The sequence below is a fragment of the Miniopterus natalensis genome, chromosome X (assembly GCF_054644295.1).
Source record: "Miniopterus natalensis isolate mMinNat1 chromosome X, mMinNat1.hap1, whole genome shotgun sequence".
Taxonomy (NCBI): domain Eukaryota; kingdom Metazoa; phylum Chordata; class Mammalia; order Chiroptera; family Miniopteridae; genus Miniopterus; species Miniopterus natalensis.
In genome coordinates this window covers 67463016-67490967 of record NC_142103.1, presented here as the reverse complement: position 1 = coordinate 67490967, position 27952 = coordinate 67463016, and the positions used below count along the sequence as shown (strand labels likewise).

Below are 27952 nucleotides of genomic sequence, written 5' to 3'. Positions count from 1 at the left end.
CTTGGAGCGTGAAACATGGCTGAGCTGGGCGCTGGCGAAGGCTGCTGCGGAAAAGAGGACAAACGCGACGAAAGCCTGTCCAAGATGGCCGTGGAGGTGTTTGCGAAGCTGAAGGTCTGCGGGCTCCTGGAACACAGCCGGGCGGCGGGGCGGGCAGGGCCTCTAGCGGAAGTCGGCGGCGCCATGCGCACCGCCCGTATCTCTAGTCCTGGCTGTGTCTTGTGTTCCGCTATTGGGGACGCGTTGTGGGGCGTCCGTATCTGCTCCTTAGGCGGCTCCGGGCCTTAGCTCTTGCTGTCTCCATGGCCATTGCCTGGTAGTTCTGGCTGGCTCCGCCAGTGTGCTACATCTAGGCATGTGAAGCAAGAGCGGGGATGTGGAGGGCACAGACCGTTGGGCTCAAGGAGATCGGGGGTCCAGGGGAGACAGGCAGGCAGAATCCATGCTTCAGGCCAATCTGCGTCACACGCCAGTGGTGGTAGTAGTGAGGAATCCCACCCCACAAGGTTGGGTAGCTGTCCCAGGTTCCGATCTCCCTCCCCTCCCCCTCCTGGCCCTTCTCCCCTCCCCCTCTCCTCCCCTCCCTCTTCCCTCGGCTCCCCTCCCTCTTCCCTCCCCTCCCTCTTCCCTCCCCTCCCTCTTCCTGGCCCCCTCCCCCTCTCCTCCCCTCCCCTGCCTCTTCCCTCCCCTCCCCCTCCCCTCTCCTTTCTCCTCCCCTCTCTCCTCCCCCTCCCGTCCCTTTCTCTCCTCCCTCCCCTCTCTCCTCCCCCTCCCCTCCCTTTCTCTCCTCCCTCCCCTCTCTCCTCCCCCTCCCCTCCCTTTCTCTCCTCTCTCCCCTCCCTCCTCCCCCTCCCCTCCCTTTCCTCCTCCCTCCCCTCTCTCCTCCCACTCCCCTCCCCTCCCTCCTCCCTCCTCCCCCTCCCCTCCCTTTCTCTCCTCCCTCCCCTCTCTCCTCCCCCTCCCCTCCCTTTCTCTCCTCCCTTCCCTCCTCCCCCTCCCCTCCCTTTCTCTCCTCCCTCCCCTCTCTTCCCCTCCCCTTTCTTCCCTCTCCCCTCTGCTCCCCTCCCCTACAGAATAGGTCCGGTAGGCCCTCATCCCCCTCCCTATCCCTTTAGTCCCATAGCTAGGAGCCTGCATTGTTATCTCAGAATCTTGCTAAAGCCCTTACTTGCTACCAGGTCATATTGCTGCAGGAGCCATGGGGGGGGGGCTATTTTAAGGAGGTGGGGTGGCAGACTGTCATAGATGAGGATGAGAAGGAGGGGAATTTACCTCTGGGCAAGATGGAGGGGAGGGTGCTTCAGGCTGCAGGGTGCACACCGTGGGGGTGGGCAGTGTGCCTTTAAGCAGTTGTAAGTACCCTCTAACAAGCCTGGTGTGTGCCTGGTGGCAGTAGACATACATGAAGGAGCACTAAGGTCATGAGTTCAGAAGTGCATTCCAGCCCTTCGTTGATTCTGGCTTTCCCTTTCCTTGCTTAGGGCCTCAGATGCCCCTTCATCAAGGGTCTTCATATCAAAGACCCAAAGACCTTGCAGGAAGTGCTGTGTCGCTCCTCCAAGTACCGCTTGGAAATCCTGGAGTGGATGTATTCAAGGTAACGGAGTTGTTTCTTCCTCCACCATTTTGGTGGCATACTCGGTATCACGCAACCTACCTGGGCGAGATGGGGTTTGTTCTGTTTATAAGTAGCTGTCCTCCCAAAGGGCTCTATTCCCTACTCCACATCACCGAGACAGCAGCTGCTCAGGTAAAAAGTGCCAGTTATGGAGCCATGGTCAAATTTGGGGTGAAAGTGCCCCCTAGCATTGCTTTGGGGAATCTCTTCACCACCTGGCTGAAGTGCTCAGCTTGGCTTCTGAGCATTCCTTTTTTTTTCTTTTAAGATTGCATTTATTTGATTGATATGTTTTGTTTATTTTTGTGTTTGTTTTTTTAAAATATGTCTTTATTGATTTCAGAAAGAGGAAGGGAGAGGAAAAGAGATAGAAACATCAATGATGAGAGAGGCATTGATCGGCTGCCTTCTGCATGCCCCCCACAGCCCAGGCATGTGCCCTGACTGGGAATTGAACCGTGATCTCACGCTGGCTGGGCTGAGCATTTTTTAAATTTTTTTTTACTTTACTGATTTCAGGGCTGGCAGAGGCCTGAGAAATGATCTTACTTACTTCAGTCCTTTTGTTTTCAGGCTAGAGTTGTAACTGCCGTGGGTCTTACCACTAAGGAGTGACAAGCAGGGCCAAGGCCCCTGTTTCCCAGTCCTTCAGGTCAAGTTGTGGCTTGGTGTATGTGCTTGGCACTGTGTAGGGGAAGCAAAGCCTGCCCAGATGGCAAGGGGAAAGATCCAGAAAGTCCCACAGAATGTCTGTTTCTTGGGAGCAGCAGCCCCTGAGCTGAGCATCTGTCTTAAGGCTCAGGTGGGGAAGACAGGCCCCATGGGGAAGACAGGCCCTGTGCTTCTGGGTGTTAGCCCCAGGACCCATTCTGGAGTGCCCATGCTTGGTCAGTATAGGAGTCTTTTATGAGGCCAGGCTTGGGCCTGCCCCTCTTTAGCCTGGCCTGTCTGCCTTTGTAGCTTAGGAAGACACCTGGGCAGGTGCCTGGCAATGGAGGATCGAGGGTCTAGCCTGCACCCAGCTGGTCTCTGCTGGGCCACAGGATGTCAGCAGGCCTGGCCCTGAGCTGGGTGTCCTAGGGACAGCCTGGAGGAAGGAGGAGGCATTTTCATGTTTAAGCCTCTCCTGCTGCCTTCTAGGCCCTTCCTCAGGTTCTACCACAGGCCTTGGCATACCCGCACTCTTATAACCTTTTGCTCTCGTGGACCTGTTCTCCCTCCTAGAAATGCCCTTTAGGTCCCTGCATGTCACATATACTCCGATACAGCCTTCCAAGACCCAGATCACTTATCCTATCTCCTTTTATTTTTTATTATTAAAAGTGTTTTAAATCGATTTTAGATGAAGAGAGAGAGAAAGAAAAGCATCCACATGAGAGAGAAACACGTCAATTGGCTGCCTTCCGCACACGCCCCTACCAGGGATTGAACCCACAACCTTTTGGTGTATAGGACAATGCTCCAGCCAACTGAACCACACCAGCCAGGGCACATCCTATCTCCTTTTAAAAAGTCTTCAGTTCCCAGGGCAGAACATTCTTCCTTCCCCTGGACACCCACAACATTTGAGCATATTCCTGCCAGAGCTCTCAGCCTGTTGGTTTTGTCTTGGCCTGCTGTCTTGTCTGGCTCTCCAAAGCACTGGGAGCTGCTGGAGGGCAGGTACCAGGCAGGACTTCCCCATCAGCCCCAGGCTGCAGCAGTGTTGTACTGACAAGAGGGTCCACAGACACATGCATACCTGTGCCATTCCAGGTGCCTTAGACATGGATGGGTGCCCTCAAGGAGCTGGGGTTTTAGTGGCTGCAAAAGGCTGAGGCACGAATCCCAGTGTTGGGCACACCTCTGCAGTCTGAGTGCTGTGGACATTGGCAGGGAGGAGGTGGCATTTGATCTGGGATGGAACAGGTAATTGTAGGTGCTCATTTCCACAGGAGCAGGGAGTCGAGGTGTGGGAGGGAGAGCCAGGCAGCAGTAGCCTGAATGGCAGCCCAGGGCAGCTGATGTGGAGCCTTGCAAGTCACGTGAGGCCTTTGTGCTCTGGGCAGAAGGAGCATGGGACCAGGGGAGCACCATACTGAAACTGGAATTTTGGCAAGGTGACTTGGGTTCTGTGGCAGATGGATTTGGAGGGGAGAGGCTGGAGGCAGGGAGACCAATACGGAAGGTGTAGCAACAGCAGGAGGGAAAGATGACAGGATTCTGGCTCAGAATGGCAGATGGCTCATGTGACAGCCATTGACAGCCCTGGAGGGACCTTGTCCAGTGCCTTGTCCAGGAACCTAGGAGGAGAGAGAGTATTGGGGATAGCCTGGGCTAGTGCAAAGGTCTTGAGATCGCTCCCAGGAGGAGGAAGGTCAAAGCTATGACTTGGAAAAGCTCTTGTGGGAGGGAGCCCAGATCTGCCTGGCCAGATGGAAGCTGGGAGCTGGGCTGCTCTCCTGGGCAGAGAGACATGATGGGCCGTCTACAGCTGCATTCCTCAGATGCTTTTAGTACTTTCTTAAATACAAGAAACTGAATCATTTTAATGATCCCAAGCTGGCAAAAGTGCTGCAGTCCTTTCAAGGGCCTGATAAGAGGATTGGACAGAGTTCAGTTTCCCCTGCAAGTTCATGTTGGCTTTCTTTGCATGTGGCTTTCCATTTTAGCCCTCATTTAGGGTCACTTTGTTCACCTCTCTCTTGACAGAACCTGGAAGCTACACCCAGCGTTGGCTGAGGAGCTCAGCGTGGCAGCTCTTGGTGGCCCATATGCCAGCTGAGCTTGCCCTCAGTGTAGCAGGGGAGCAGAACCACCTGGCCCCGTGGGTGTCTGAGTTCACAGAACATGGGTTTCCTTGGCTCCCAAAGAGCTGTACTTGCTTTCAAGGCTTTGAATGCTGTTAGTTTCTGCCCCATTCCCTGCTACTCCAGGAAAATCAACTTTAATGAAAGCCCTTTCTGAGCGAGGTCACTCAGGCTTTTGCAGATTTGTTCTTCAGTGTGTTAAAGTGGTTTGCTGTGGGTCAGCCTGATGGATCACTGAGCGCTCTCCACTGCTTGGTGCCTTGTGAGTGGGCACATTGCTGGGCAACCAGGCCCAGGGTCCAGCCTCTTTGTATTTCACATGGTGGGGCTCTTTCTTCTGCCCTTTCTGCCCCTGCCCTCTTTGGCAGAATGGGGATGGGGTGGAGTTATAAGGGGTTGTCTTAATGAGTTATGAAGACAGGTGGTGCAGCTGAGCAGCTAAGGCTGTTGGGTCCAGCCTCCTCTCTACTGCAGTCCTGCAGCGTGGGGCCCCGGGCCAAGGCCTGGGGTGGCCCCACTAACTCCCAGGGCCCTAGCATGGTCAGGGCAGGTGTGGCCTGGGACACAGGTATTGGAGGCATGGCCCCAGGGAAGGAGCAGTGAGCCTTCTCCATGGAACAGTCACCATGCCTTTGCACCACACTGAGTCATAGGCCCCTGGTAGTACCTTGATGGTAGGGTGGGGTCTTGGACCCCACCATCCTGTGGAAAAGAGCCTCTTGTCTTTATGTAGGGAGGGTTTCCCATGGCAGCCAGCTCCTGGGGCTCAGACCATGTCCCCTCACAGAGGAGACCCAGTGGGAGGCCTGAGCTGTGTGTCACTTGTGATGCCTGCCAAGGCACTGCGGCCCTTACTGCCTTTGGATGTGGTCTGTATCTAGAAAGGGTTCTGCCCATCACCTTGGCATCTTAAGGCAAGATGCTTATGAGTGGCCACTGTATTTATCTGTGTGGTGTCATCAAGGTCAAGGCTCCACCAGGCTAAGGAGGGGAAACTGGCATTGCTGTCTCTCCACCCAGGGCGTTGGGGCTGTGACCCCAGAGCCCATAACACTAGGAGCCTCCAAATAGCTTAAAGCTGTGACCCGGAGTAGCTTAACTGCTGATTTTTGCTTTTTTTTAAAAAATAGTGTTCCTCTGATGAAAGAGCTAAGTGTGGACATTTACTAATGGCAGATTATTCTGTGGCAAGAGGCCATGGTCACTCATTTGTTAATGCTCACTGGCTGCCTTTTCTGTGCTGGCTGCTGCATTAGGCTCCACAAATATGGGATGGAAAGCCATCTCCTGGCCTTGGTGAGCCCGAAGTCTGGGGATCGAGACCCCACTGAAGGACAGTGCCCAGGCCCTGCTGTGATGGAGGGATGCCAAGGTGGCTTTCGTGGGGGCTATGGCTTGGTGTGCTCCAGCAAGGAGGCTGAGAAGAGCAGACACTGTGAAGAGAGGCAAAGGAGGGGGACCCAGGTGACCTACAAGCATGCCAGAGCAGGGAGGGCTGTCCTTGAACATTCTCCAGACAAACCTGTGCCATGATTTAAGAAAAAACTGGCCCCTTGGTTCCTTCGGAGAAAGAGCTAGAGCTCTGAGGAATTCCATTTTGTACTCTTGGGCAGTCTTTTTTTTTTTTTTTTTTTTTTTTTATTGTGAGAATTTTAATTTCAGTCTTTATATTTGTGAGGTAAACTTTCAGAAATATTTTAGGGTTTCCCCCCAATAATTTATGGAGTTGAAATTCACATCACATAAAATTATCCAATTTAAAGTGAACATTTCAGTGGCGTTTAGCACATGCACAAGTAATTCACTTTTTAGAGTTCGTATAAGGGGAGGTTGTGAAGGGGCCTCTGCAGCCTGCTCAGGCCTCACTGGTTTTGCTTTCCCTGCAGGGCCTGTTATTCCTGGAAAGATCTTTTCAGCTCGCTGAAGGGGGCCCCAGTCGAGGTGAAGATCCAAGGTGGGTCTCTGGGAAGGGAGTTTGGAGTTGGGTGGTGGATTCTGGGCAATTCTGAGCTTGTGCATGGCCTCCTTAGTGAGTTAGGAATTTCCCATTGGACTAGTGTTTTCTTCTGGATGGTGCACACCCTGTGGATGGTGCTAGAACCTTCTAGAATCAAGCTTCCTCCCCCACCGTGGCAAATGGGTGAGCTACTCTCATAGGGGCATGTGAATAAGACCAAGAGCCTGTCTCCCTGCCAGCGCATCCCCTGAGGCACTGTGGGCAGAGACGGTGGTTCTTGCCAATGCCACTGGTGTATGTCCCTGTGTCAGTGGTGTGTGCATGTGCATACTACATCTGGTGTTCCTAGGAGCATACCAGGCAGCTGTCCCCGGGGGCTTGTCTTATAACCACTTCTGTTTTTTAAAAATAATCACTTCTTTTTAATCCTTTCTTGGCATAAACTGTCCTTAACCCAGTAATGGACATTATTAGGTAAAAGGTAGCAAATTGCAGTCCTCAAGATGGTGGCTAACTTTTCACCTTCACAGTGGTATCTCCAAAAGTTGAAATTTCCATGGGCCTGTGTTTGGCCCAGCCATGTCATGATGGAGTAAACAGGACTCTGGAGTCCTGATCCACTCCCCAGCTGGCACTGCCAAATTCTTTATCTGGGGACAATTGTCCCTGAGGCTCAAGTAGGCCAGAAGAACAAGGCATTGTGTCTTGGAGCCTGCAAGGCCGGCCTGTGGGCCGGCCCAGGCTGCACAGGAGTGCTGGCCTCTGCAGGGCTGTGTCCGGTACTTTCTTGCTGATAGGACCATGTCCAAGTCGTGTGAGCCTGGCCATCAAACAGCACTTGAATTCTCTTAACGCACATACACTCATAGGCACTAACCCTGGCCCACAGCCTTGACCTTGCCAGCCTCAGTTTTCTGTAAAGTGTAGGTGATAACCTCAGCCTTGCCTGTCTCGGGGGAGTGTGCCGAGTGTCAAAGCAGGTGGTAGATATGAGTGCTTGGCAAGGAGTGGAAATGGGAGAAATGAACAAATAGGGGGATTAGAATCAAGAATCCATCGACAAGTATTTATGGAGTGCCTACTACGCACCCTACAGTGTTTTAAGTGCTGGCAATGTGGCAGTAAGTTATATTGCTCTCATGGTGCTTCGGTGCTAGCTGGGAGAGACAGATGTCAAACAAAGAAGGCGACAAGATTCTCAGTGTATGGATGGTGGGAAGCACTACAAACAAAGCCAGGTGAGGGCAAAGTGGTCCCTAGGTGGGTTGGGAAAAGGGTTGTGATGGCCAGGGAAGTCCTCTCTTGAATAGAGACTTGCAGGAAGGGAGGAAGCGAGTCAGGTAGATACCAGGAAGAATAGTGTTCAGGGCAAAGGGCCTGAGGTAGGCTTGTTTGTTCCTGGCAGCTTTGAGGAACAATGAAGAGGCTGGGGTGGCTGGTGCTAAGTGGAGAGCAAGGGGAGAGTGGTGGGGTGAGGTCAGAGGGGATGGGGCCAGATCAGGCCAGGCCTTGTGGGCCACGGAAGGACATTGGCTTTTATTCTGAGGAAGGCTGCAGCCTGACTTGGGGTTTCACAGCATCCTTCGAGCCACTGGGCTGAGAATAGAAGGCCCAGGCAGAGGCGGGGAGACCATTGGGAGGGTCTTGTAGTGAACCAGGCTAGAAATGGGGGTGGGAGAGTGGTAAGGGAGTGCTGCCCAGATCCTGGATTTATAGTGAAGGGAAGGTCAGCCAGACTCCCTGAGGCTTGGATGTGGGCTAAACAAGAGAGGGGCCAGGGAGGACACGAGGATTTGGGGTTAAGGGCTGTGGGTGGAGCTGGTGTGCTTGGGAGTATAACGGGCATTTGTACAGCGTTCCAGGATAACTGATGCTTTCACATAGATATGCTGCTTGCTTCTTGCACCAAACCTTTCAAAGCAGATGCCAGAGTTATGTCTGTTCCGCTTCTGAGGCACATGGGGGTAGGAGATGGGCTTTGCCTGTGAGGGTAAGGACATTGCCACAGAGCTAGGTGTGTGTGGGGGTGTGTGGAGCTGGCATTGGCCCCGGGCTTTCTGGCTCCATGTCTTGGCCTTTCTCTGTATACCAGATGGTTACTCAGAAAATACACATTGTACCCTGGACTCAGTTTCCCAACCTGTAAAATGAAGCTAAGGTTCACCTCCTAGGGTTGGTGACAAGGGGAAAGGAGACATGAAAGGTGTATAGGAAATTGACAAATATGAGTGATGACTTCTTTTCCTTTGCCTGGTGAGGTCTCTGAAAAGGCAGCACACAGCATGTTTGGAAGGTTCTCTGACTTCTGTCGGCTCCTCAGGCAACTGTCTGGCTTCTGCTAGAAGCTAGAGGTCCCAATATGGAAGAGCATTGGATCTGACCCCTTATTTTTAGGTGAGGAAACTGATGCCCAGAGAGGGGCAGTGACTGGGTGCAGGTCACACAGCAAGAGGCAGTCCTGGCAACTAGATGTGTGGTCCACCTGCTTCCTTATCCACCTGGGTCTTTCAGGCCCAGCCTACTCTTTTGGGCGCTGGACCTGCTGACACTGGAACAGGAACACCCATACCAGAGAACCCTAGGAACCCTGCATGTTTGTGCACACCCTGGGTACATGATGTCCTCTCCTATTTGGGTGGGTATCTGCAGTAATAGAATCCTTGTGTTTCGACAGTGATGGTGAAACTAAGCCGTGAGCTGATGCTGTGTGGGCCGATTGAGGAGATCTTGCGGGTAAGAGAGTGCCCTCTCTGTCCCCCTTCATCCCCACCCCTGCTTCCTAGCCCCCCAGGGCAGGAACCCATAGGATTCCCTTGAGTAGAGTCTAGCCATTGCTGAGGAGGCCAAGGCAGATCTCAGGCTTATAATGAGCAAAGGGACAGAGTGCATCTTGTACTTGATCGATGACTTCGTACACAATGGCACTGTGGTAAGTACTTTACATGTCAGTAATTGTCACACCCACCCTTGGCAGCAGTACTTGTCTTAGCCCCATTTCACAGGAGGGGTGACAACTCACTTGATGTCACCCAGTGATAGAGCCTGGCCTTAAACCCAGGCCCATGGCTCCCGAGCCCCTGTATTTTCCCTATGTACTGCCCCACTACAGGCTTCTATACAGAGGTGGCCATAATCCACCCCACCCCCACACCATTCAGTCACTCCTGATTCAAAGAAACCCTGCTCTCTATTCTTAATATTTTTTAAAAATTTTGAAGTAATTATCTCCACATTTTGGCTATTATAAATAATGTTGTGAATATTCCTTTATATGTTTTTGACTGAAGACATGTTTTCAGTTCTCTGGGGTATATAGCTAGGAGTGGTATATGGCTAGGAGTTGCTAGGTCATATAGTAACTTGACATTTAACTTTTTGAGGAACAACCAAATTATTTTCCAAAGTGGCTGCACCGTTTTTACATTCCCACCAGTAATGTGTTGAGGGTTCCAGTTTCTCCACATCCTCACCAACACTTAACAGTTGTCTATCTTTTTGGTTCTGGCTATCCTGGTGGGTCTGAAGGGCTATCTCATTGTGGTTTTAACTTGCATTTTCATAATGACTAGTGATGTTGAGCATCTTCATGTGCTTACTGGCTATTTATAGATATTTTTTGGAAAAATGTATTTGTTTAATTCTTTTGCCCACTTTTTAATTGGGATGTCTTTTTATTGTTGAGTTATAAAAAAGCCAGGCAGAGAAAGACAAGTATCACATGATCTCACTTATGTGTGGAATCTAAAGAACATAATAAACTGATGAATAAAATAGATCCAGATACCTAGAAGCATGGAACAGACTGAGGAATCTCAGGGGAGGTGGGGGTGGGTGGGAAGAGATTAACCAAAGAATTTACATGCATATATGCATAACCCATGGACACAGACAATAGTGTGGTGAAGGCCAGGGTGGTGGGGGGGGCGGGTAGAAGGAGTCAATGGGGAAAAAAGGGGACATCTGTAATTCTTTCAACAATAAAGATAAATAAATACAGAAAAAAGAATTCTTTGTACTGGATACAAGTCACATCAGATATTTGAATTACAAATATTTTCTCCCATTCTGTGGGTTATCTTTTCACTTTGGAGCACAAAAGTTTTTAATTTTGATGAAGTCCAGTTTATTTACTTTTTCTTTTGTTGCTTGTGCTTTTGGTGTCATATTTAATAATCTATTGCCAAATCCAAAGTCATGAAGATTAACACACATGTTTTCTTCTGAGTTTTATAGTGTTAGCTTTTATATTTAGGTCTTAAGTTAGTTTTATGTATGGTGTAAGTATGCATCCAACTTCATTCTTTTGCCTGTGGCTGTTCAGTTGTCCCAGTGCCATTCATTGAAAATACCATTAAAAAAATTTTTTTTTTCTTCTTAAATATATGTTTATTGATTTCAAAGAGAGGAAAGGAGAGGGAGAGAGAGAGAAACATCAATGATGAGAGAGCCATCGACCGGCCGCCTCCTGCACACCCCCCACTGGGGATCGAGCCTGCAACCCGGGCATATGCCCCGACCGGGAATCGGACCCTGATCGCCTGGATCCTAGGTTGACGCTCAACCGCAGAGCCATGCCCAGCTGGGCCCACTTTTTTCTCTCTCATTGAATTGTCTTTGCATCCTTGTTGAAACTCAATTTAACTGTAAATGTGAGGTTTATTTCTGGATTCTCCATTCTAATCCATTGATCTGTATGTCTGTCTTTATGCCAGTACCACACTGTCTTGATTATTGTAGCTTTGTAGTGAGTTATAACATATGAATCCTCCAACGTTGTTCTTTTTAAAGATTGTTTTGGTTATTAGGAGTCCCTGAATTTCCACTTGAATTTTAGAATCAGCCTGTCAGTTTCTGCAAAAAACTGGGATTTTGATGGAGGTTGTGTTGAATCTGTAGATCACTTTGGGGAGTATTGCCATCAACTATATTGTCTTCCTGTCCATGAACTATTTTTCTATTTATTTAGGTTTTCTTTGATTTCTTTCAAAGATGTTTTGTAGCTTTCAGTGTACAAGCCTTATCCTTCTTTTGTTTTTGGTTTTTATTTTAATCCTCACCTGAGGATATTTTTTCCACTGCTTTTTCAGAGAGAGTGGAAGGGGAGGAGAGAGAGAGAGAGAGAGAGGTGAACACCAATGTGAGAGAGACACATCGATTGGTTGCCTCCCGACTGAGGCCGGGGATCGAGCATGCAACTGAGGTACGTGCCCTTAGCCGAAATCGAACCCGGGACCCTTCATTTCGCAGGCCAATGCTCTAGCCACTGAGCCAAACCAGCTAGGACACTTCTTTTGTTAAATTTATTCCTGAGTATTTTATTCTTTTCAATGCTATTGTAGATGAAATTGTTTTCTTATTTTATTTTATTTATTTTTAAAAAATATTCTTTTATTGATTTCAGAGAGAGAAGGGAGAGGGAGAGAGAGATAGAAACATCAATGATGAGAGTCATTGATCGGCTGCTTCCTGCATGTCCCTTGCTGGGGATCAAGCCCACAACCTGGGCATGTGCCCTGACCAGGAATCAAACCATGATCTCCTGGATCATAGGTTGATACTCAGCTGCTGAGCCATGCCTACCGGGCTTAATTTTATTTTTGTATTGTTTATTGCTAATGTGTGGAAATTCAATTGATTTTTGTATATTGCTCTTGTATCCTACCACCTTGCTAAATTTGCTTATTCTAATAATTTTTGAGTGGGTTACTTAGGATTTTTTGTTTATAAAATCATGTCATTTGCAAATAGAGATAGTTTTACATCTGCCTTTCAAATTTGGATGCTTTTAATTTCTTTTGCTTGCCTAATTGCTCTGGCTAGGGCCTCCAGTACAATGTTGAATAGAAGTGGCAAGAGTGGACATCCTTGTCTTTTTCCTGATTTTAAGGGGAAGCATCTGATCTTCACCATTGAGTATGATGCTAATTGTAGGTTTTTTATTGATGTCCTCTATCAGGTTGAGGGTGTTCCATTCTATACCTACATTGTTAAGTTTTTATCATGAAAGGATGTTGAATTTTGTAAATGCTTTCTCTGCATCTACTGAGATGATCATGGGGTTTTGTCATTTATGTTATTCTTCCTTTGTTTGTGATGTTCCAAGTTTTCTTCTGCTATCATTTCACTTCTCTCTGAAGAACTGCCTTCAGCAATTCTTTTAGAAGGGTTCTGCTGGGTCCATATTCTCTTAGATTTTATTTATTTGAGCATGTCTAGTTCCCCTTCATTCTTGATAGGTTTTTTTCACTAGATAGAGAATTTTGGGTTGGCAGTTCTTCTTTCCCTGCAGGATCTGATGAGAAATCTGTAGTCATTTGAACCATTTCCCCCTTGTGGGTCATGCATGGTTTTTCTCTCACTACTTTAACATTTCTTTCTTTGTCATTAGTTTTTATCAATTTGATTATGTGTTTGTGGGAAGATTTCTTTGGATTTGTCCTGTTTGGATTTGCTCAGCTTCACAAATTTGTAAGTTTGTGTCTTTTGCCAAACATGGGAAGTTTTATCTGTTTTCTCTCTGTTGCTTATATTGGATAGTTTCTGTTAATGTTGCCAAGTTCACTGACTCTTTCCTCTGTCCCTCCATTTTGCTGTTAAGTCCATCAGTGAGTTTTTAATTTCAGTTTTTCTATTTTTTTGTTCTAAAGTTTCCATGTTTTAAAAAAAAATATTTTCTGTTTTCTTGCTGATACTTTGTATTTTAACTTTTGTTTCAAGATTGTTCATGATTACCTATTCAGCATTTTTATGATGACTGCTTTAAATTTTTCAGGTTATTCCAGCATCTGTGCCATCTTATCATTGATGTCTATTGATTGTCTTTTTCTTCATGTGCCAAGTAATTTTAGATTGTGTCCAGGACATTTTGACTATTACTTTGACTCTGGGTCTTGTTAAATTTTATGGAGAATGTTTGTGTTTTAGAAGGCACTTAACCTGGTTAGTTTTAAGCTGCATGTTCTGCCTGTTTCTCTGGGCTGTGGTCCCAGTGTCAGCTCAGTTTCCACAGCCTTTTTGCCATTTGAGTCTGTCCTGCATGTGCAACACCTGGAGGTTGACCTGGGACCTAGGCATTGGTTTCTCCACTGCATTAGTAATCAGAGTCTTCAGTATGCTCATCAAGATCAGATCCACCCTTACATGAGGTGGAGAGATGGTAAGCCCAGGTGTTCATGAACAGATTTATGAAGTCACTTTCCTGAGCTCTTCCCTCCTTGTCATCTCTTTGATACTATGTGGTTCCCGGGGAAGGGGCTCTTCTTTCCCATCCCTGAGCTGTAAATCACTCACTTCATGACTGTACCACAGCAGCAGGAGGACAGAGAGGAAGAAGGGGTAACAGGATTTGGCCCCATAGCTCCACTGAATGGATAGGAAGTTTCCTTGCCCTCAGAGTGTTGCTTCTTCTGTTTTCTGCTATCAGCCACTTTGGTTGCTACTGCTACCCCCGCTATGATATTGCCGGGATCTGAGATCTGAGAGAACAAAGAAGAGGGAGAGAAAAAAGGCCAGAGATTTCTCCCACTCTCTCTGAGCATTAGGGGTTCTCTTTCCTGGAGTTCTCTGTCTGTACCACCATGCTCTCTTTTGGGTTTGGGCTGGGCTGCGTGCAGGTCTGGGGAGAGCAGAGGAGAGAACACAGTAAATCGTCACCAGTCTGAATGGTAACCTTGGATTCCGTGCTTCCCCCATACTCCGCTGGTGTTTACCTTTCTGAGGCTGTAGACACCTGCCACATGCATTCTGTCCCACTCTGAGAGGTGGGCATTTCATGGGAGAGGAAGATGGCATTTGTTCCCTCCATCTTACCCAGACTGTAGCCTTTCCTTAGTTTTTATTTTAAAAATTATTTTTATTGTGGTAAAATGTGCATCGCATAACATTTATGATTTAAACCATCTAAAAAATATTTCCCAGCAGGCCCTGAAGGCATTCTACTCTTTTAAAAAAAAATTTTATTGTGGTAAAATACAAATAACATAAACGTTACTGTCTGAACCATTTTAAGTGTACAGTCAGTGGTTTTAAGCACATTTACAGTGTTGTACAACCATCACCACCTTTTTTCTCCAGAACTTCTTTCATCTTCTAAAACTGAAACTCTGTACCTAATTTTTAAGCCATTTTGAAACAGACAATTGATAGCATTTAGTACATTCCTAATGTTGTGCAACCATCACCTCTATCTGGTTCAGGAACACTTTCACCACCCTAAGAGAAGATCTGTGCCATTAAGCAGCCTCACCCACTACTCTGCTATCTCTAGTTCATATAAACGGAATCATACAATATGTAGCCTTTTGCGACTGGCTTCTTGACTTAGCACATTATTTTCAAGGGTCATCCATGTTGGGGCATGGATCAATACTTCATTCCATTTTATGGAATAAAAAATAAAAGCAAAAGAATAATTTATGTTGGCACTAGTGAGTGTTGGGAGTCAGGGCATGGGAGAAAGGAAATAATAGGTATAATTAGGTTTGGTTAAACCCTGTAGTCTGGAGTTTGAATCAGGAATATCAGTGTGAGCTCCTAAAGTATTTTAACTTAAAAATTCTGTGTGTGTGTGTGTGTGCGCGCGCGCGTGTGTGTACATGTACATATACATGCATTTGCTTGCTTTGTCCCCTGAAAAGGCCAAGAACAGTGATGCCCAGTTGTAACACAGGCCAGGGGCAGGAAGTGTACCAGTTGACTCAGGAACACCTTTCAAAGGACTCAGGAGTCAGCTAGCAATGGATGTCTTCACTGGCCAAAGACTGGACACTGTGGGTATGATTAATGCATTATAAGGACAGTGACTACAGTAGACTGAGGCCCTATATGTATATTTAAATCCATGAGTTCATAACAATATTTTTAAAAAGTCATCATTTTATCACTTCTTGGCCTTTGGCTAAGATCAAGTGTAAAAGTAATCATTTTGATATCAAAAACACGAGCAGCAAAAGAAAAAGTAGGTCAGTTGGGCCTACTTTGGTGAATGAAACACTTTGGTGCTTCAGACCACACTGAGAAGGTGAAGAGCATCCCAACATTGGAGCCTTCATCAGTCGCGCACCTGGTAAGTGTCCAGAATCCATAAAGAAACCTGACAGCTCAATAACAAAGACAGGTAACCGAAGTCAAAAAATGGTCAAAGGATCTGAATAGACACTTCTCCAAGGATATACAAGTGACAAATATGTGCATGAAAGCAAGCTCTCTGTCATTAGTCATCAGGGAAATGCAAACTGAAACCCCAGTGAATCCCACTTCATGCGCGCTAGGATGGCTCTGATTTACAGAAGGAAAATAACCCGTGTGGTGAGGGTGAGGAGGAGCTGGAGCCCTCACACTGCGCATGATGTAAAATGGAGCAGCCTCTGTGCAAACCAGACCGGCGGCTCCTCTAAAGGGTAAACCTAGAACTACTGCATGACCCAGCAATCCCACTCATAGCTGTATATCCAAGAGGACTGAAAACAATGTCTACACAAAAACTTGCACATGAGCAGGAAGTATTCTTAAGAGCCCCAAAGTAGAAAGAACCCAAATTTTCATTAACTGATGAATAGATAAACTAGCAATAATAAAGAACAAACTACTAATACGTGCTACAACGGGGATGAACCTTGAGAACATTCCGCTGAGTGAGAGAAGCTCACATAGTGTATCCCATTCATATGAAATGTCCAGAAGAGGCAAATCCATAGAGAGAAGGGATCAGTGGGTGTCGGCCTGGGGTAGGGGTATGGGAAGTGACTGCCGGTGTGGATGGGGTTTCTTTTGGGGGTGATGGAAATGTTCTGGACTTACATAATGGTGATGGCTGCACGGCTCTGTGACTACCATAACAACCACTGAACTGTGCACTTAGAAAGGGTGAATTCATAGTGCAAGCTTTATATCTTAATAAAATTAGTGCAGCTGAAGAAAAAGAGCGTATCTGTGAGAGGAGTGCTTCAGGCTCAAGAACAGTGAGAGAACAGCCCTGAGGTGGCATGTGCTTGGCCTGTTCCAGGATCAGCCAGCTGGCCACTTTGGCCGGAGGAGCTGGGGGGTGGGCCATGTGGGATGTGTCAGGACTGGGGAGGCCTTAGGATGTTCTCTTCAGTATGGTAGGTGGCCGCTAGAGAGTTTCTGTTCAGTAGTACAGAGATGGCTGTGGCCAGGGTGTGAAGGAAGTGGCTGGGTGGCTTCTAGGAGACCTGTTGGTAAGCTGCAGCCATACCCAGGCACTCGGGTGCTGGCTTGGGTAGCTGCTATAGCAGAAGCAGTGAGAAAAGCAGCTGGATTAGGCTGGGCCCATCAGGTTTGCTGATGGAGGGATTGGGGTGGGGCCCAGGAGAGGGAGTCCTGCCCCAAGCATGGGGAGATCTGGGGCTTCATGGACTCATTCTGCATACCTTTTCAAGTGTCCTTGCTCGGGAGCAGAGGCAAGACAGATGTGATGAGACCTCTACCTGGTACTGCTCCTGGGTCATTAGAGGCAATGGGTGGACTTCAGCAAGGTAACTGCAGTCTAGCCTGGGGACTCTTGGGTCTTACAGGGGTTAGTCCCTGATAACCCACAGAGGACATCTGTGGTCCAGGCCTGTGGCCAGGGGAGCTCATGGGGAGACACAGGCCAGGACTGCCCAGTGGGGTAAGTGCCAGAGTACCAGCCCCACTTTACACTGGCAGAGCCCTGAGCACAGGCCCCTACCCATTCCTGGGCATCTGGAGGGACTATGGGACCTGGGTCTGTGCTGAGAAGGGGATGGCAGGCAGTGTGTCCTAGTCCTGGCTACTGGTCAAAGTTTGTGAGGTCCTGAGTGACAGTTGCTCTCATGTTTCTGTCTGGGCTATCCCCTCTCTAGACATTGTCCCCCATCCCCAGCTCCTACTCCTAGGCTACCCTTCAAGTGTATCTCCTGGGCTCAGTGTCATGTGGGCATGTTTGGGAAAATGAGTCAACAGGAGATAGTGGTGAGGCCTGAGCAGCCAGTGGCAGGCTGAGGGTGTGGAGATGGAGTGCCAGAAGCTTCCAGAGACTCTGGTCCTGTAGACATGGCCACACAGCCAGGAGCCAGCCTTGCGGGGAGTGCCAGGCAGCTGCAGCCATGAGGCCTGGCACCCATGGACAGGGAGCCGAGCTACAAGCATTATAGCAGAGCACACCCCCGTCCCCAGGTCTACTTCCCACTCAGGACACCTGGCCTAAAATACCGTTAAAATCCTCTTGGCCCTTTCACTTCAGCCTGTGTTTTCCACACCCACTTTAATTGCAAATGCTTTTTGGAGGGCTTTATAGTAAGTCGCCAGTGAGGCTGGCTGAGCGAATCATTCTCGCACATTCCTCAGAATAGCGGGTGTGTAGGGTGGGGCAGTGAGGAGCTAAAATGGAGTACCAGCTTTCTTTCTGGTGTCCTTGCTCTTTGGAGCAGGCCAGGTCTCTCAGGTTGTAAGTGGGTCCTGGGGATTGGCTGCGAGCCTTCTCCTCTTTCTGGAAGGAGGAAGAAGTTATATTTCTGAAGCCTTGAGCTCCTGACTGGGCAGCTGCTGCTGGGAATCCCAACCACCTTTAGGGCAGGGGACTAACTCAGCTGCTGCTTGGGGACCCTGGCTGTAAGGCCAGCTGCTTGCCGCCTGTCAGGGACGAGTCCTTGATCTCCCTGTGAGGAGGAGCAGGGTCGGCGCAGGCCACCTCCACGGCCCCATCTTGCTGTGCCAGTCAGCTTCAGTCATTCCTGGCTGGGGGGGCGGGGTAATCTGCTGAGAAGGACAGGCCTCCTCCTGAAGATATTTCTGAGGAACAGGCCACCATCAGGTCCCTGTGGGCAGTGTTATGCCTCAGCAGGCCTTGCTGCACCCTGCATGCCCACCCAAGAAGCCGCACTGTTGGATGTGTAATGAGCATACACTCCCATATGTTTCTGCAACACTTGTCTCTTCCAGAGTGCTCCCAGGCATCAGTGCAGCTCAGGGCTGGGCTTGAAGAGGGAGTGCTCAATGATAGCATCCCCTGAGGCTAAGGTCCCCGAGGCAGTCCAAGATGTTGCCACGATGGGGACCTAGGCTTCTCCTTTCCACTAGCAGCATCAGGGTAGGGTGGGGTAGGGCACCCAGCATGCCTTGCCAGTGAGTGCATGTGGTGTGTTTCCGGCCCAGGGCCAGGCTAGCACCCAGGAGCAGATGCGCTTCATAGACCAGCTGCTGGACGCAATCCGGAGCCTGACCATTGGACGCTCCAGCTGCTCCAGGTAAAGTCTTGGAACAGGCCCTCAACAGAATGGCCAGCAGATGTCCTTGGTTCTCCATCTGGAGCTGGTGGGCCAGAGGACCTGCTGGGTGCCTGGGCCTGCCATCGGGTATATCTCTAGCTGGGGTTTCACTCCTTGCCCTGGCGGCCACAGATGCATACTGGCCCAGGTAGCAGGCTGTTAGGGTGAAGGGTTTGGGCCTGCTGAGGAGAGTGGGTGCTTGGGCTGTCCCTGCTGGTGGGCAGGTTCTAGAGATATGGGGCTCAGCTTCGGCTACCAAAGCAGGTGGGGCCTGGAGGAGACTTCTCTTGGCCTCTCGGCCAGCTCTTGTTTGGCATCTTGGGTTTCCCGTGTGGGACCTCAACAAGGCTGCCAGCACAGTCCCTGGACACCGTGCTCCGGCCTGTGACTGTGGCCCTGGGGCTGCCTCTGTAGTGTGGAGGAGCAGTTTGAGGACACCAGGGAGAAGAACGAGGAGCTACTAGGGGATCTCTACTCCAGCTCCCAGCTGCGGACTCTCCTGAGCCCCAAGTGTGACCCAAGTTCCCTGGACGTGCAGCCTCCAAATAAGCAAGGCGATGGCAAGCAGGGTGATGGCAAGCAGAGCGATGGCAAGCAGGGTGATGGCAAGCAGGGCGATAACTGCCAGAGGTATGAGCCCTGCATGGTTCTGTGATCTGGGACAGGCTCTTCCTTTCCGTGTGGCCTGTGACAGAAGTGTTTGCCCTTCTTCCTGCAGGGCCAAGCCATCTGTGGTGGAGCTGAAGGAGGAAAAGAATGTGCTAGAGCTGGCCAAGCAGCTGCAGGAGAGCGTGGACAGGATGCAGGCGCTGCGGGCAGAGGTGAGGGGGCTGGCTCCTAGGGCCTCAAATGCCCCATCTTTACAATGGGTGTGTTGTGAGGCTTAAGTGAGGTAGCATGTGTGCAGGGCCTGATGGGCTCTAGAATGTAGTGGGTGCTCAGCCCACGTGAAGGGGAGAGACAGACAAGCTCTGGGCAGGAGCTGGGAGGCTTCCTGTAGAATGGAAAGGATTGGCCTTAGATGGGCTGCATGCTAGGCCCTGAGCTTCAGGCTTTCATGTGCTGCCTTGCATGTGACCCTCCCAGCAGTCTTTAGCCTGGCTTCCTTATTTTCCTGAAGAGGAGACCATAGTGGCAGGGCAGAGGCCAGAAGCCAGTTAGCCTTGCTTGAAACCAAGTGGTTTTTTTCTGCCTCTGGTCTTAATGTCTTCTGGTTTTTGGAAGCCTGGTATGGCCAGCAGACCCTGCACCCTGATGAGTGGAAGGGACCTGGTGCCCCATGAGCAGGCAGGGCAGCCTCAAGGGACCCTCTTCCTGTGTCTTTGTGGTGCTTTGTGCAGCACAAGAAAGCGGTTGCTGCAGGCAGGGCTGACACCAGCATCCTGGACCAGAAGCTGCGCCTGGTCATCTCTGACTTCCACCAGCTCGTCCTGGCTTTCCTCCAAGTATACGACGAAGAGCTGAGTGAGTGCTGCCAGCGCTCAGGCCCCTACCTCCACCCGTGTGGCCCCATCGTTGAGGCTGTGTACCAGACTCTCACTTCATGCCGCCAAGTAAGAATCACCCTCTCCTCTTCCACTATAGCCACCAGCCAGGGATTGAAGGGCTGGGAGGGGCTTGGCCCAGGCTCCCTGTGAGCAAGTGGCACGGCTGGGTTTCAGCCTGCAGGCCTCAGCCTGTGACCTTTGGCGGATTGGGGCAGGAGATTCTATTGGTGCCCTGGAGGGGAAGAGGCCTAATGTGGATGGCCCCTCGAGGGCCCCACTGCACTTAAGGGGATGTTAACTGTGCCAGGACCCCAGGCCTGGAAGAGGTTTGTGCACTGCCTGCACTGGGTCCTTGTTGCCTGTGACACCCTTGCTCTTTCACTGGAATTTTTATTGTGAGAATTGCTGCATATCGTTCCAACTTTTTTAAAACCATGATCTTAGTGACTGCAGAGTATTTCGTTCCAGTTACAGACCCTCTATTTGTCTCATTCTGTCTTCACGATACACCCAGATGTATCCTGGCCTGTTTGTTCTTGTGTGTATGACCAAGAACTCTGCCATACAGACATGTGCTTGCCTGTTTGTGCCCTTAACTCAGCTCAGAGAAACAGGAAAAAGTGGTCTCATGCTGCTGAGCCAAATATGTGAATATTTACTCACTTTGTTGTTTTACATTTCAGACCCCCAGAGCTGACCTAAATGCAGGTTTTGGTTATGATTATGAGCACAGTTACCATGTGTGGAAGTCTGACATTGGCTCAGGGCTTCTACAACATTTGCTTTGGTTATTTAACGGAAAGGCTCCTGGATTTCCAAACCTCTGGTCAGCCTGTCCTTTGTGACTCTGCCAACAGGGCGAGTTAGGGTACAGTCCTCTCCCATCAGAAAGGCCCTTTTATTTGGGGGCATTGATTCCCCACCATGGGGGACATACTCCCACCATGCTACTGGCTTCACTTGGCTACCAGTGTGGGATGGGGCACATGATAGTGTGGCGTCCCCATTGGCACAGGAGGAAGGAAGTTTGGAGAAGTCTGATTGGCGACTCTCCAGGTAGCTGGGAGTCCTGCCATCACCCATGGGTGTCCTTGGGGGTGAATGCCACATGCCTGAGGGCCTAGAGAGGAGCACACCCTGACTGTGAACCTGGGAAGAGATGCCTTCTATAGGTCAGACCACACATCTCCTTCCCTTCCTTTCTCCCTCCCTCCCAGCTGTTGAAAGCAGTGGTGCAGGTCACCGACACCTCTGCAAGTGCTGTAGAGATGGTGGAGCAGCAGCAGGGTGAGCAGAACTATTGGAGCAGTGACAACATTGCGATGAGTCTAGGTATGTGGTCATCACTTTATGAAGCTGTGGTCGACTGCTCAGCAATCACTGACAGGCCTGTCCCAGTGCACTTTGGCTTAGCCCCTGCCTCTTGTTGGGGTTGCTTCTGTGCTCAACAGCATTTAGGGAACATTTGGGGACTGGCCCCTTCTTTCTTCTTTCTCTAATGCATAAGGTTTTTCTTTCCTTGAAAAATGCTTTTGATAGATTATAAAATCAGAACATTAAATTGTGTAGAAATTTGGGATGACCCAAAGAGGTGCAGAAGTAAAATAAAAAGAATCCATAACCTGGTGGCCCAGGAATGGTTGGTGCTAATATTTTGGTCTATTTCCTCCATTCTTTTTCCTTTCATCATTTTTAAAATTTCTTTGTATAAGTTAAGTGTGATAAGAACATGTGTACACTTTTATATTATTATCTTCTTTCCCATGGACCTCATTATAAGCATTTTCCCATGTTCTCGAAGTAGCATTTTATTTTATTTTTAATATATTTTATTGATTTCAGAGAGGAAGGGAGAGGGAGAGAGAGAGAAGCATCAGTGATGAGAATCATTGATCGGCTGCCTCCTGCACACCCCCTGCTGGGGATCGAGCCCCCAACCCGGGCATGTGCCCTGACCTGGAATTGAACCATGATCTCCTGGATCATCGGTTGATGCTCAACTGCTGAGCCACACCTGCCGGGCTCGAAGTAGCATTTTTAGTTACCAAACACTATGCCATTCAGCCGTTTGCTACAATTTGCTTACCATTTTCTGTTACTGAGCCTGCAGGTCATTTTCAGGTTTTTAGTATAATTCATAATGCTGTGGCAGGATTTGAAGCTTTGCCATTGGGTAATACTCAGGTAGATAATGGTATATGTATATGGTGAAGTAGTATTCATTGTTTCAAAAGTTGGTAATGGCACCACAAGGAAATGTATATTATGGAATGTTGAAAGGGAAATGGGGGTCAAAAGGAAATACACTGTATGACCTCACCTTTCTAAAGGAGAATAATACAGAAGAGCCCCTCTTAGGAAATGGGCCAGAAATTATACTGCTTTTGTAGTCTTTTATTTTTTTAATGAGTTCAGAGCTTTATTTTCATTTATTTATTTTTTAATCCTCCGTTGAGGATATTTTTTTCCATTGCTTTTCAGAGAGAGTGGAAGGGGAGAAAGAGAAACATCGATATAAGAGAGACATCAATTGGTTGCCTCCCACATGCGCCCCAACTGAGGATTGAACCTGAAACCGAGGTACATTCCTGTGGTCGGAATTGAACCCAGGACCCTATAGTCCACAGGCCAACGCTCTAACCACTGAGCCAAACTGGCCAGGGCTGTAGTCTTCATATATTTCCCCAATAAACACATATTACTTATGTAATTGCCCCATTGTCAGTCTTTTAAAAAGAATGCAGTGAACATGTGTATACATAAAGTGGGTCCCCTCTTTTCTTTTTCTTTTCTTTTTCTTTTCTTTTTCTTTTCTTTTTCTTTTCTTTTCTTTTCTTTTCTTTTCTTTTCTTTTCTTTTCTTTTCTTTTCTTTTCTTTTCTTTTCTTTTCTTTTCTTTCTTTTCCTTTTCTTTCCTTTCCTTTTCTTTTCTTCTTTTCTTTTCTTTTCTTTTTTCTTTTTTTCTTTTCTTTTTTTAAAATATATCTTTATTGATTTCAGAGAGAGGAAAGGAGAGGAAGAGAGGGAGAGATAGAAACATCAATGATGAGAGTCATTGACTGGCTGCCTCCCGCACGCCCCCAACTGAAGATCGAGCCCGCAACCTGGGCATGTGCCCTGACCGGGAATCGAACCCTGATTGCCTGGATCCTAGGTCGATGCTCATCCGCTGAGCCACGCCCGGCCAGGCAAGGGTCCCCACTTTAGAGTATGTCCTTAAGATGGGGTTCCCAAGGTAGTGGTGGTGAGACCAGGATCATCACCGTTTGCAAGGCCAAGAGGTTTCCACCTTTCTGTATCCTCATCGGGGCTGGATTTGATCCTTCTAACATTTCCACTACTGGACAGGCAGAAATGTAGCTTAATTTAGTTCCAATTAAACTTTTTTTTCTGAGTAAGTTTACTTTTTTATTTTGGAAATAAACATTGAGAAAACTTTTTCTTTGGTAAGAAATAAAGCCTTTAGGGAGGAGTATCAACTCATAGGGATAGAAACATGAATAGTTGGATATTTTCCCTGTGCACCCCCCCCCCCTTATTCCATTTCAAATGATTCTAAAGCAAATACTTGTGTAACCATGACCCAGGTTGAGAACTAGAATATACTAGCGGCCAAGAAACCCCTCACGTGCCTCTTGCTTCCTACAGCTAACTGCTGTCCTGATTTGGTGATAATTGTCTGCCTGTTGCTCTTATGCAAGCCTCTTCTTTACAGCCCCTCCGCTTCTTGTTCTCAAGATTCTCTTGGTCTTTGGCTTTTGACAGTCTGATTAGAATATGTCTTGGTGTGGATTGCTTTGAGTTTATCCCATTTGGAGTATTTTGAGCTTCTTGGATGTGTGGCTTCATGTTTTTTATTAACACCCGGCCAGACAGTTGACAGTTCTTCCTTTTCCTTCACTTCTTCTTTGCTCCAAGACTCAGGGTCAGCCAGAGGTGATCACTCAGGGCCCTCTCAGGTCTTTCCTGGGCATCTGCACAGCCTCGTGCATGCACATGGCCTTCAAAATTCTCTTGTGGGCACCTCATTCCCCCAACCTCTCCTCTCATGCTTTCTGCTTAGTCTATGGTTTGCCCCAACGCTTATCTAGCACCTCAGGTGGCAGCTACTAAATCATTTACCTATAACCATTTCCCCCAGTGTACCCCTAAGGAGAGGCTTTAGGTTGCATAGCCTCTGGGTCCTCCCTTTTGAGGGCTGTCTTTGCATGCACTCTCTAGCTAGCCCTCTCCTCAGGCACCTGGCCTTTTCGCCACTCTTGGCCTTGTCACAGACACTTGTCATATGTCTACCGGGCACTCAAGGGTCTTTCTTCTTTCTGATTCAACTGCAACAGAATCCTCCATTTAAAAATATATCCTAGCCCTAGCTGGTTTGGCTCAGTGGTTATAGTGCCGGCCTTTGGACTGAAGGGTCCCAGGTTCAGTTCTGGCCAGGGGCATGGACCTCGGTTGCAGGCTCAATCTCCGGCCCCAGTCAGGGCACGTGTGGGGGGCAACCAATCAATGTGTCTCTCTCACGTTGATGTTTCTCTCTTTCTCTTTCTCCCTTCCACTCTTTCTGAAAAGCAATGGAAAAATATCCTCGGGTGAGTATATAAAATTATACACACACACACACACACACACACACACAAACGTTTATCCTAAGCACCACTGTCACTATGACTTTCACCCCCAGTGTATATAATTGCCGTTAATAAAATGCTTACAATCCACGCTGTCATTAATATAATAATGATCCTTAGTGTTCTGCACTGTGTGCCATCTCACCTATAGTCATAGGACCGGTGGCAAGTTTTACCTTTTAGATAGGCACTCTTTTCGTCTAAGATGTGTGAACCCCACCCTCCCCCCTTCCCTTCTGTGCTTTGTTGGATGGTGTTGCCTTCCACGTGGAGGGCTCACTTCTTGTCAGTGCAATTTCCTGATTTTATTTGAAAGGAGTTCTTGGACTGTAGACACCCCAGAGGAACGGCCTGTGCTGAGGGCCAGTCGGATTGGCCTCTGTATTTCCCCTGTCCCCACCTGAGAAATTGAGGGCACTGGGCTCCACAACCTCCTCAAGGCCTCCCACTATGGAAGGTCTGTGTGTCTCTGCTACTTCCCCTCCCAGTATAAGAAGCTGGGCCACCAGTCTGGGTTCCAGTAGGCAGGTTGCTCTGCCCATCGTCATTCATGAGTCAGCATTTCAATTGAATGGACCTGTGGCCCCATTTGATTTCCCAGGCCTCCAAAGACCCCAGTGCAATGAAAATACCAATGCATTCTGAAAACAAAGCAACCCTGTCAGTGCTGGGAGTGAGGAGGGGGGAGTTGATGGCACTAGCCCGGAGAGATGGTAACAGGTTTCTGGGAGCTAGAAAGTGGATAGGAGCAATTTAATGGATGCAAGGGGTGGAGAAAGCTACAGCCAAGAGGACAGTCTGAAGCAACAGTGGGGAGCATGTCTGCCTGGTGGAGCCACAGGGCCGTGTGGCCACCAGTCCTGGGGAGGGGGCATGGGCAAGTAGGCCGAAAGCAGAGGACGAAAGCAAAGCAGGTCTTTACAGGTTGGTGCTCCCAGTGAGACCCTAGCCTGCTCTTTTATAAAGAAAATGATTGAAATGAATTGGAAACCCAGGCTCCTGGTGTGGCTGGCAGCAGCCTAGGCAAAGCCCACCTCTTTCTGGCCTCTGAGGGTCCATGGCATGAGGGTTGACCCCTGTCTGCTCCTGCTGCTCTGCCCCAACAGAGCTCCTTTGGTGGGAGGGCAGACCTTGCAGGGAATGGTGACTCCACCAGAACACAGCAGGGCTGGCATCATGAAAGAGGGAAGAAAGACTTGGAAAAGCTGGTCTAATGGATCATTCAGAGAAATGAACTTTCCAACAAACTTGAGTTAACATGCTCAGTACAGCAGGTCCTCAAATAATGCCCTTTTGTTGTAATATTGATGAGTTGCTATTTTATCCCTTAGCCTAGAGTAAAATTGGTTTTATTATACGTTGTTTTACCTAGCATTGTGGAAACTACTGACAACAATTAAGTGAAGACTTACTGTATCATGTCCAAATGAGAACCAACGTGGAGAAAACAAGCAAACACTCCTAGAAGTTAGAAGCTTTCCAGTGTTGAGAAGTCGATAGAAAGGTAGAAAACAAAATGAGGGAACAAATCTCTTAAGAATAGAAAGAAAACAGATAAACAAAATGATGACAAAGATTAAGTAATGCAGAGGCCCGATCCAGGTGGCTAGTAGGCTCCCCAGAGAAAGAAAGGAAGGGAAATGGAGGATGGAGGGTACAACAGAGGGCGGAAGATACCAGTGAAGCAACAGGCACACCAAGCTGAGGGGGTGAGTCTCCAGATTCCGAGCCTAGAGCAGATAAAACCAAAAAGACACTTCCCCAGGCCCCGCCTAGCCTTCTGAAGTCCGGAGTAGCAGGGATGCAGGGCTGGGGCCCAAAGCTTCCAGAGAGAAAGCCTGCGGCCTCAGAGGCTGATGCCTTGTACATTCAGAGGGCCTGGGGCTTTGGGCCTAGAATTTCAGACCCAGCCAAGCTCAGCCAAGACAGGTAGTAACTCCAGTCTGGGACAAAGGGGAGACATGTGAACTGATTTATCAGCTGGGGTGGGGGCAGTCCTGGGAGAGTGGTAGGCTAGAGGTTTGGAAAACCTAAGGATTCCATCAAGGCAGATGATACCCAGGGTGACTTAGGAAGACCCCATCTGTGGAGAAATGTGATTGCAACAGGAAGGGTGCTAACCTGACCCCAGCAAGAGCGTTGATGTCAAGTGGGGAGGGTCGTCAGGGCCAGTCTGGGGTGGGCCAAACTTGGTCCCAGTTCTGCTAGGAGTCTGCCTGCTCCAGCTTTTCCCTGAGGCCAGTCACCCTGAGGCACCCTCCATGATTCTTGAGCTTCAGAGTCACCCTTGGATGGGCGGGACCAAATGCCAATTAATTAACCTTGCCATGTGGGTGGGCTAGGAGGCAGGGAAGCAAGTTGGTGGAGAAAAGAATAGATTTCTATTTAAGTTAAGGCACCACCGCCAGGGAAACCCCATACCCAGGGTGGGGGAGAGGAGTAAGCTCAAGTCCCCACATTCCATGCCCAATGATCATCATCTGAAGGTACCTCAAGAGACAGGTGCATGTTGTGGCAGTGTCCCCCACTCGAGAGCAAAGCAGCAGGTCATAACTAAGGCCCGTGTCATTTGATTTGTTTGATTAAATCACAAGAACCCTTCATTCGCCTGGGAGGTAGGCAGGGGCCTTCCATCTGTGTGTGGCCCTCACTGCTCTCCAGCACATGGAGCTCTCCAGCCTCCTCAGCAGCAGTTTCTGGTTCACTGTGGGAGTCACGCCCCCTGGCTGCAAGCCCCTTGATGGCCAGGATGGCTGGCACTAGACTCACTTTGTGGTTTGTATTTTTCTTTGCTCTGCAGCCAACAAAATGGAAGAACTAATCCAGAAATATAAGCTCCTCAGTGAAAGTCTGAACAAACGCTCGAAGTAGTCTGGGAACAGGAAGCTGTGCCCTGAAGAACCAGGTGGCCGGGGAGGATGGAGCCATCGGCAGGAGAAGCAGTTACAACCCTCATGTTTTCCGGGCATAGCTCCAGATGCATGGGCTTTCAGCTCCTTGGGAGGGGGGAGGAAGGGGCAGGGGGTAGGGGAGGGAAGGGCTGAATGTGAGCTGAAGAAAAAGGAAACCTTAGGTTAGAAGAAGTTGCCTCTAGCCTGCTTTTTGCTTCTATGTCACTGCGTGACGGCCTCCTTCCTTCTGCTATCTGGTCCAGGCTGAGTGGACCATGGTACCTGCTGCCCAGCCCTCCCTTCTTCACATCCTGGCTGTTCCAGGGCCTGGGCCACAC

At 48.9% G+C, this 27952-nt stretch overlaps 1 protein-coding gene across 1 annotated transcript; it reads left to right on the top strand.

The window, feature by feature from the left end:
- On the top strand, nt 1-27737 carry HAUS7 (HAUS augmin like complex subunit 7). The gene is made up of 10 exons (XM_016215139.2): nt 1-114; nt 1482-1597; nt 6294-6361; nt 9039-9097; nt 18497-18588; nt 19024-19239; nt 19328-19430; nt 19950-20162; nt 21314-21428; nt 27524-27737. The coding sequence occupies exons 1-10, from the start codon at nt 16-18 to the stop codon at nt 27592-27594; spliced, it is 1152 nt and encodes a 383-aa protein (XP_016070625.1). The 5' UTR covers nt 1-15; the 3' UTR covers nt 27595-27737.
- Nucleotides 27738-27952: the final 215 nt, after the last annotated feature.

Excerpts from the sequence above, each read along its gene's own strand:
- HAUS7 (XM_016215139.2), top strand. The coding sequence starts at position 16 with ATGGCTGAGCTGGGCGCTGGCGAAGGCTGCTGCGGAAAAGAGGACAAA. Across the intron at positions 115-1,481 it reads AGGTGTTTGCGAAGCTGAAG|GGCCTCAGATGCCCCTTCAT; the intron begins GTCTGCGGGCTC and ends TTCCTTGCTTAG. Across the intron at positions 19,240-19,327 it reads CAGGGCGATAACTGCCAGAG|GGCCAAGCCATCTGTGGTGG; the intron begins GTATGAGCCCTG and ends TTCTTCCTGCAG.